This window comes from Pelodiscus sinensis, chromosome 3 (assembly GCF_052426305.1).
Source record: "Pelodiscus sinensis isolate ZL-2025 chromosome 3, ASM5242630v1, whole genome shotgun sequence".
Taxonomy (NCBI): Eukaryota; Metazoa; Chordata; order Testudines; family Trionychidae; genus Pelodiscus; species Pelodiscus sinensis.
This window is the reverse complement of record NC_143054.1, coordinates 171,544,750-171,555,087: the sequence shown is the minus strand read 5'-3', so window position 1 is coordinate 171,555,087 and position 10,338 is coordinate 171,544,750. Positions and strand designations below refer to the sequence as shown.

Here is a 10,338-nt window from a genome sequence, read left to right as displayed (position 1 = left end):
CTTTTCTGAGTGCTTTTCACCAATGAGCAATATTGTCAAAAACAGCAAGAAGTTTCATATGCCACCAAATATTGATTCAAGGAGAGTATCAGAACTGAAGAATGGATAGTGTTTTATTGCTAAACAAACACACAAATGCTCCAACATCAGGGAAAAGCAAATGAAAATCTAACATATTTCAGTGAATAAAAAGGCAAGCGACTTCTTTTTAATGATAGTTACCAAATGGGAGAATCTATTTGATAAGCACAGTGGTCATTACAGTCATTCTCTCTATACTACAGGCAGGGTTGCAGATATTCACAGCTCATTTTTGTGGATACAGATGCCGATACAAATTTTGTATCCAGAATGCTGCAAGTTTGTAGATATCCACTTCATATATACGGGTATCAATGCAGATACCCATGCTCATTTTTTGTGGATGTGGATACAAATTTTATATCCATGCATAGCTCTAGAGTTGCAGCATGGAACAAAGACCACAAACTAAAGAATAAGTGCAAAAACCATACAAAACATAGCACAGAATGGCTCAGATAAAGCAATTAATTAAATCATATTAAGTAGAAACTATGATCCAACGGGACAAAGAATGGGGAAGCTCTACCTAAATCCTATCTTTGCTGCTGACTGACCGTTGCCAAATCACTTATAGAAAGCCTATGATGCAAATGATATAGCAATAATTGGCCTACAAGTTATAAAAAAGGCAGCAACAAACAAGAGGTCTGTGATGGTTGGGGAATCACCATATGAAAGTTGCACTGGACAAGAACTTTAGGATAAACAGCATTATTGACTAGATCAGTTTTGTGATTCAACATTTTGATGGAAATAAAGTAGGAACAATCAACTTACAATGATAATACTTTCCAATGAATCAGAAAGCGAAGGACAATTGAAGTGTAACAATAACTCTCTCAAAGGAAATGCCCGGTTTTACAGGGGCAGGAAACCTACTCTGTGTACACAAACGCACATATTGTACAGACAGGCACAACCTCAGACACACCCAGCTATGCAGGCTCACCTAGACCCATGCAGGGGCACACAAAAGAACGTGCGCTCAGTCACATACACCGAGATAGGGTGGTGCACCCACGCACAGACACACATTCCAGTGCTTGGGCGGACAGGTGCACACTGGCCACTACACAAGCAGACAACAAAGCCCTTCCATGTACAGCCCCTCACCTGTGCTGCTCGGGGTCACACTCACATACTGAATCCCAGCTAGCCAAGGCCGCTCCATGCTTACGCCCACGCCTCATGCAGGGGCGCATTCACACACACAGGAACCCACCCAGCGCCCTAGCCTCTTGCTCCGCTGTGCCTATGCTAAGCCACTCACACAATGCACTTCCTGCCCCCACGTACCAATGCACCACCCGCCTCCAAGCCCCAGTGCGCTCCTGCCCCCCGAGCAAACCGACCGCGTCCCCGCTGGTCCTGCTGGGGCCAGAACCACGAGGGAAACTTTTAACCCCTCCTCCCCCATTGCGCAGCGGGACACGGCGCTGGTGCAGCGTCCGCCCGGGCAGGGCCATCCGTGCGCTGGCGCCGCTCGCGTCCCCACACGGGCGAGCCAGGAGGGCTCCGGGCCCGGCAGCTCTTTAACCCTTGCCCTGCCGCGCCCCGCCCCAAGCAGCTCCGGGGAGGGCGGCGGCGGCGGCGGCGGCGGCGCCCGGGGCGGGCAGGGGGGCAGAGCGAGCCGCTCCCTCCCGGCCCAGCCCAGGCGGCAGCAGGAGCAGGGCGCGGAGCGCAGACATGGCGGCCAACATGTACCGAGTGGGAGGTATGTGGGGCCCGGGCTCTGCTCCCCGCGCCGCGCCGGGCCGGGCCCGGGGGCTCCAGGCGTGCGCTGTGTGTAGCGCGCTGGGGAGGAGGGAGCCTGGCGCCCAGCTCAGCCCCTGCGCCCAGCCCAAGGAGCCAGCGCCCCACGCCCAAGGGGGCCCCAGCCCGGCTCCCCGCGGGGCGTGGGGAGGTGAAGGAGCCGCCTCTCCGCCAGGAAAGGAGGGGGCCCAGCCCTCTGCCCGCAGGGGGGAGTGGGCTCTGCCTCCCCAGGGGGCAGCCCCCCAGTAGGGGAAGGTGGGGAGCATCCTCTGCCCCCACAGGGGGAACGGGAAAGAGGAGCAGCAGGCCTTTTCGGAGGGGGAGGAAAAGGGCAGCACAAGTGCCCCCAAAGCACTAGGGGAGGGGGCTCAGCAGCTGCCCAGGAGGCGGTCACATGCTGCCTGCGCCCAGCCACCACTAGGGGATGCGACAGGGGCAGGATGTCCCAGGAAAGCTGGGAAGAATGGGTCTCCCACGAGGAGAGGAAATGATGCCACTTCTGCCCCACAATGTGGCAGTAGCAGTCCTCCAGGTGACTAGTCTCTCCTGCCACCAGGAAGGAGGAAAGGGCCTGGCTCAAACCCACATTGCTTTGGCCTGATGGGAGTGGGCAACCTGTATCCGCCCAGCAACTTCTGCAGCACAGCAACGTCTCTCGTTTATTATTCCCTAATGTCATTGGCTACCTGCAAGGCAAAATCCTCCCTCTGCACTCTCTCCCTGCCCTTAAGTAATAAGTCAGGTTGGCTAGTTGTGATTGTGATCTTTCCACCAATCAGCATAGTTCTGTGGGCAGGCACCACAATGTTGGCTTCATTGGGCCAGGGGGAATGGAGGCCAGTTAGGGTGTGTCTGCACAGCAGGGCTTAACTCGAAATAAGCTATGCAAATCAAGCTATGTCAGTTGAACAGCTTATTTCGAAATAGCTTTTTGGAATTGGGAGCATCTACACAGCACTTATTTCAAAATAGAGCCCTCTTTGACTTCTCTTACTCCTCGTACAACAAGGGTTACAGGCGTTGAAGTAAGAAGTTCTTCAGTTTGAGAGTATATGGATCAGGGATGTTAAATTTAGATTAATTAACTAATCAAATAGTTAATAGACTATTTGATTAGTCTATAAGGGCGCCTCCTGCTGGGCTCTTGCTACATTTCAAAGATAGAAGCCTCCCAGGAAGTGCGGGTGTAGTGGGGTCTAATGGGGCTCTTGTACATTTCAAAAGGAAGCCCTGAGTGACCAGTGGGGACTCTTGCCTGGCCATGGTCTCTGCAGCACCCGAGCCTTTGAAATGTACAAGAGCCCCAGCGGGTTCATTTCAAAAGCAGAATCACCGCAGAACCAGCACAAGCGGAGACTGCTTCAGTCCTCGCACGCACCATTTCCGCTGTGCCTTTACCTCCCCTGCCCCCCATGGAGGCAGTGCTGGAGGGAACTGACTTTTAAGCTGTCTCCCCCCAGTACTGACTCCTACTCCTCTCTCTGATAGCGGCAGCAAGGAGGTGGAAGTGACTAGTCGCATCACTAGTCGACAGTCTGATAATCTTGTTTATTGGATAGTCTACTAGTTGCCACGTCTCTTACGTCCCAAATTTCGACATTATTTCAAAATAACTGCCTCCTGTGTAGATGTGGACTAAGTTATTTAGAAAATAATGTTGCTATGTAGATGTACCCTTATAAACTAAAGGTGGCTGTGGGTAAAGACAAGCCATAACAATTTCCCTCTCCTTCACAATAAAATGCCCAGTCAGTGGTTACAGTCATGTGATTAGTGCTGCAGGAAAAGCTGAAGTTAGCTTTTCCAACCATACCTTCTCAGTGTTTAATAGCATTCTTCAATCTTCTCCTAATCACACCCCAAACCAGCATCCTACAGTGCATATTGGGGAAAATATAAAGGACAAACTGGACAAGGCCAGTGGGTGTCCTGTTTTTGTGAAATCACTTCCTAATGAAGCCTGAATTACAGATAGTAAAAGTGATGAAGGTGAGATCAATTCCATCCTGTCTGTCCCTCCCAAGGGGTCTATTACAAAAATACAGAGTGGGAAATGACTGCTTAGGAAGGACTATGACAGAAAAGGATCTAGGTGTAACAGTGAATAACAAACTAGATCTGAGACAACAATGTGGTAGGTACAATTACAAAAAAAAAGCAAACATTATTATAGGACGTTTTAGCAGGAGTGTTATACATCAGAGAAAAGAAGTAATTCTTCCTCTCTACTGAGCACTGATGTAGGGTGACTATATTTTCCCAAAGGGAAATGGGACATCCTACATTGGCACAAGGTACACTCCTGTCCCCTTTTTTTTTTTTTTGGCAAAACTATGTATTTTTCCAGTTTGCTCTTGCTAACGGACGAACAGTTGGTAAGAGCAAATAGGATAATTGCCTAGGTTTGTCAAAAATTGGAATAGTCATGACGGTCTAAAAATGGGACTGTATCGGCCAAATTGAAACACATGATCACTTTTTCGATAAGGCCTCCGCAGGAATACTATGTCCATTTATGGGCACCATATTATGGGAAAGATGTGGATAAATTGCAGAAATACCACAGGAGAGCAATAAAAGTGATGCGAGGTCTAGAAATTATGAGCTATCAGGAAAGATTGAAAAAATGATGGTTTTTAGTCTGGAGAAGAGAAGAAGGGTGAGGTATATGTAAGAAGTTGTCAGGAGGAGGAGGAGAAGTTTTTCTCCTTATACACTGAGAACAAGTCAAGAAGTAATGGGCTTAAAATATTTAATTTAAAGGAGATTTAGAAATTTCAGGAGCTTGTAGAATTTCAGTCATTTGAGGTTTTGAAGAACTGGGTTAGTCAAACATCTGTCAGCGATTGGTTAAATAATATTTAGTCCTACCTCAGTGCAGATGAGTGGATTGGATTACCTTTTTAGCTCTCTTCCAATTCTACATTTCTGTGATTCTGTAATGCAGTTATAGCAACAAGCCTTCTTTCTCCAAGAGGGAATTTAGGTCCTGAGCCTGTACACCCTTCCTAACATGTAATCCTTACTAGTGAAGTCTGGGCAAGGATTCACACAGTCTGGCCTCTGCTGCTTACATTTTAGATTCTCAACCTGGAATTTCTTAAGCGATCATGAAAAGTGTCAGGCGTTAGCAAGTACCCTCTCATTATAAGTAAATGAGAAGGCATCCTGGAATGTTTTCCTGTTGTCACATGGCATCACAGTGTAAGCAAGTTTGAGAACTACTAGCTTAGACCTGCTAACCTACCCCCTGACACATGATTACATACAGGGCTTGCTGAACCGCGGCGAGCCCCGCTCTTCCAGGTTGCAATCTACTCGCCATGAGGCGAGTAGATTGTATTATTTGTCGAGCCCTGATTTCATATATATTTGTGATGAATTAACTGTACATGACTTTTCAAACTCCTATCTCCCCCCTTTTTTTCTTTAATGAAAGAAATGTAAGATAAGAAATGGAGATGTAAGGTTTTCTGCTAGGTTAACCACTTGTCCATGCATTAATTCCACTATGTTTCCATAGTGGTGAAGTCAGACATTAGTAGGGATGTTAAATATTAGTTAATTAAATAGTCAAAGTAACGTCATGAATTCTTATTGGTTAGTCAACTATTCTATAGTCCTCGGGAGAGGGGCTGGCATCAGTGCGCTCCGGCCTCACTCCCGAGGAGCCCCCGCCACTCCGTTCTGCTGCCTCTATATCAGATGTAGCAGCTTGGGGTGCCAGGAGGGAGCTGCTCCATGAGGGGAGCCACTTTAAAAACCAGCTCCCCTAGCAGTCCAGCTGCCTGTCGCCCTGTGCTGCTGCCTTTGATACTCCTGGACTGAAGTCCTGGACCCAGTGCAAGCTGGAACTGAAGCAGGCTGCCTGCCCACTTTGCTCCTAATACACTTTAAATGCAGAGCTGCAGCAGGCGTAGGTCCAGGACTCGTCACACGCCAGGACTGAGCCGGATACTGGCCAGCCTCCTAAAACATTTATTGGTGCGGGGGGAGGGAAATGTGTGTAGTCTATAGTATTAACCTGTTAGTTTTTGTTTATTGATTAATCAGTTAATCAACTACACTATTACATCCCTAGACATTAGAGCAAGTTGCAAATAAGATATATTCTAATATAAATGCAAAGTATTGTTTGAGTTATGTGGAGAATGTTCTGTGACGCGCCAAGAAAAAATAATTTTTTGAGTCTGGACTCAGGGAAACATTATTTTTATTTCGTCATTATGAATGATATAAAAATGTGTCTGAGAAGCCGAAGGGTCTTCCTTTCCCTTTTGAAAATATTGTTGTAGCCATGAAACAAGCCATCATATTCAAGTACAGAAGAATCTCACTAATGGAGGTTATTGACTGGGAGATTTATTGCCAAATAGTGTTTTGCAAATTATTTACTTAACAGCAAGGTTAGCAAAAATAAGTGTGATGCATCACAAAAGTTCTTCGTTTGTTTATCTAGCCTACTGTACTTAATGCTTCCAAATTTACTAGTAAATGTACAGTAACACATTTTATAAAAATAATGATGTCTCAGTATTGCAGAGCCTCTCTGTACATCACACTGTTGCTGAGAAATTAGGAGAGACTGCCAGTTTTTAAAGCGGATTTATAAAGTACAAGGATTACTGAAGTGCACTGTAGGCTTTGATCCTACAAAGATTTGTGCACATACTTAACTTTACATTCATTGGTAATATTCATAGTGTGTAAAGTTAAACACATGTATAATTGCAGAATCAGAATCTTAATGAGTTTCTGTTTAGTTAATCCCAAGAGTTATGAGACAATTGGTTCATAACTCAACAAATATTCAAAATGTTATAAAACAAATTACATTAGTCTTGAGCATAGAAATAACCGAGATACATATCTGGCATTGAATATGACTGAAACACCTGCTTTTTACAAGCCGCTAGAGCAGTGGTCACCAACCAGTGGATCGGGATCTACTGGTAGATCTTGAAGCCTTTGACAGGTAATTCTGACAGGTTTGACCGGGAGGCTATCAAGTGCCAGCAGTTCATTTGCCTCTCTCAGCACTAGTGTGCTACTCCTGCCCTTTGCCTTGGAGCTGCCTCCCACCCCCTGGGAGACTCCTGCTTGCTGTGGAAAGCATGGGAAAAAGAGGAGGGGGTGCTGATATCTGGATGCCCTTCTCTCCCACCCCCATTCCCCATCTCCATAGAGCATAGGGGGGACAAGGATGAAGGGAGTTTGCTGACTGCTTTTGGGAGTGGTTCAGGGTTAGGGTGGGGTGAGCCTGCCTTAGCACCATCCAGAAGCCACCTGTGGTAAGCGGTGCCCAACAGGAGCCCGCATTCTAAACCCCTACCCTGGTCCTGAACCCCTCCTGCACCCCAAACTCCTGCCCTAGTCCCGAGTCCTCCCTGCACCCAAACTTCCTCCCAGAGCCTGCACCCTGAACCCCTTCGTGCATCTCAACTCCCTGCCCCAAGATCAGCTCAGAGTCCCTCCCACACTCCAAATCCTTTAGCCCAGGATCAGAGCCTGCATCCTCCTCCCCCTGCATCCTCCTCCTCCAGTCCACTGCTAGCTGCCTAATAAAAGTGAATGAGGATAGCGGAGGGAGAGAGGGAGGGAGCATGGCGTGAGCAGGATCAGAGTCTTGGAGAAGGGGTAGAAGAAAACAGGGCAAGAGTGTTTGAGTCTGAGGTAGATCCTGGATTGCACTTAAATTCAAAAAGTGAACTTGTGCTTAAAAAGGTTGGAGACCCCTGCTCTAGAGTTACAGGAATTGTGCACTGACAAAAACAACATTCTATAACAATAATTAAATATCTTCTGCCTTTTGTTACAGATTATGTTTTTTTTGAAAACTCCTCAAGTAATCCATATCTGATCAGGCGAATAGAAGAACTTAACAAGGTATGTGAATGTGTAAAATTCATATACACTACTTGATAAGATCTGTAACTCCCTGACTAGAACAAAACCCACATAATATTTTCTCAGTTGTTGTATGATTTCTGTAAACATGATTTCTGAATGCTCTGATATTTTGTAGATTTGTGTGTACTTCATACACAAATATCACTTGTTGAAATGCTGCTGTGTGGTCTCTTATAAGTCTGCACTACGTGGAAAAACAACCAGTACATTATGATCAGGAAGATTCTGCTTTTTTAAAAATCCCAAACCTATCCTTCCACAAAGATGTGAGCTTGAATGCGCAGGAGATTGGTAATGGCATGCATTATTTCACCTATCTGATGAGCTAGTCCAGGATGTTAGTGACCATAAGTTTAATATCTGCTCAGTGGCATATGAGAAATGATTTGGGATTTTCAGATGGTTCCAAATGCACAGATAATAAAATAGATAAAATAAAATAGACAATACAAACTGAAACTCTACTGAAATTATTTGCACCCTTTGTTGGCAGTCTTTGAATAGTCACCAGGAATTTGAATGGCCATAGAGACTCAACTCTCTACCTTCTTCTTAGGGAAAGTTTTCTTGTGGCAGGATTGAGGCTATTTGAGGTGGGAGTATGGGGAAGCATGAAAAAGCCTATTGTGAAGTTTTATTTAAAGATACTATATTACTTTATAAAGTATTTTGCAGTTGAACTGCTAGTATGCTATAAAGGGCTATTATCAACACTTATACATACATTTTTCACATCAAAATAAATGATGAAAGTATATTTTTCGTATAAAAATCTTAAATTTTTAAGAACATGTTTTTAAAAACTTACTTGTAATTCACAAAATTTGGCAACCTACAAGAGGCCTTCCTATTATTGCCATTCAGATAATATGTACATATCACAAATACCATAATGATTAGTGTGGACTTCAACTGGAATACAGTATGTTGTCTTTCCTGTAATTGAAGTGATTCCAATAATGTTCTAATTGGAATGTTTATTACTTTTAAACTGGAATGCCATAATGCAATCTTGCTGGTGGGGATGTAGGACACAGTCATTTATTGATTTTTAAAACAGAGTGGTTCTAGAATGCAGTCCAGATTCCTAATGGGGGAAATATAGTAATGAGGGAAATAAAGTCACAAGTATGTATGTTTCCTGCATTAAGGGCATCAAAATAGAAAGAAAAAAAATACTGACAAAACATATTTTCTATTTTATTTAACATTAAAGACATTTAATAAAACAAAACATAGTAAAATTCTCAATTGTTACATTAATATATTTTTTAAAAAAGTATGTAAACAATTTGGAACATGCTGCTAATTTTTAATGAATTGCATAATGAATTGCTGGTTTTTGTCTCTTACTTCTGTAGCATGAAATCATGGGGTATCAAGTATGGGCTCATGGTTTTTAATAGTGGAAGTTATTCATGGGTGATGGTAGTCACACACAAATTATTGGTGTGACTTTTACAAGATTATTACTCCATGTGAGCATTTTTGACCGTGAATGAGGCTGCTGCCTGTACGATCCCTTCTTCGTTCACTGCAGATATTGTGAATGAGACAGGAGGATTGGACAGTGAATAGTGTATAGTGAATGATCCTGAAGGAGGAGAGAGACAGTAAAAATTCTTTAAGTGTTAACAGAATGTCTCATGCCAAAGAGCTAAGCCCCAGTAGTGGGAATCCTGCATGATGGTAAATAATTTTTCCATCTAGTTAGCTGAAGTAAATAGATTTGCCAAATAAACTTGAGTGAGTTATGGTGGACATAATTTAAATGAAATTGACATAGTAATTTGAAATGCATATTTGCTTACAAAAACAGAATGAAAAAGAAATGTTAAATCAAGTTTTAATATTTATAGTTTCTCCAAAGGAGTCTTATGTTAAGATAAAATTGTCATTGGTCCTAGTAACAAAGTAATTTTTTTGCATTCAGTATAAATGCTCTGATCAAATGTACTGTAGTTGAAATGGGCTCATTCCTGGAAACCCTTACTTATGTGAGTAATCAAATTGATTTAATCATGGCTGCATGTGTGATTTAGGACTATTCATGTGAGTAAAGGCTGGGGGATTGGATACATATCATTCTAAGAGTTCAGCAGATTGAGGATAGATCCTGACTTGGCTTACTTGTTTTCTAGACTGCTAATGGCAACGTGGAAGCAAAAGTTGTGTGTTTTTACAGACGGCGAGACATTTCCAACAGCCTTATAATGCTTGCAGATAAACATGCTAGTAAGTGGACTGTATGTTGTTTTTTATTTTTAACATTAATTGCACATATTGATCAATTATAAAATTGCAGTTATTATATTGGCCATAGGAATATATATTTTCATTTTAGATGAGAATTAACGTGATATTTTTCAGACACCAGTGCTGCAGGAAGCTCCATCTAGGCAGACCCCATAACCTATACAAAGTAACTTGCAGGATAAAGGACTTTGCAGAATACTTAATTTGTTAGTTGACTAGTGGTGATGTAGGAAGTCAAAATAGAAACATTGTACCTGGTCAAGCATCTGCATTATGTATTTGAATTTGCGTGGTGGTGGTATGAGTTTCACTGCACTAAGGAAAATTATCTTAAAC

General features: G+C 43.5%; 1 protein-coding gene across 1 annotated transcript in view; it reads left to right on the top strand.

The window, feature by feature from the left end:
* Positions 1-1,495: 1,495 nt before the first annotated feature.
* The window catches only part of MTA3 (metastasis associated 1 family member 3), a 183,950-nt gene continuing 175,107 nt past the window's right edge, over positions 1,496-10,338 (top strand). The window contains exons 1-3 of the mRNA XM_006133984.3: positions 1,496-1,798; positions 7,655-7,722; positions 9,888-9,981. Of these exons, the coding sequence (XP_006134046.2) occupies positions 1,771-1,798; positions 7,655-7,722; positions 9,888-9,981 (190 nt within the window). The 5' untranslated portion in view covers positions 1,496-1,770. The remainder of the gene's footprint in view (positions 1,799-7,654; positions 7,723-9,887; positions 9,982-10,338) is intronic.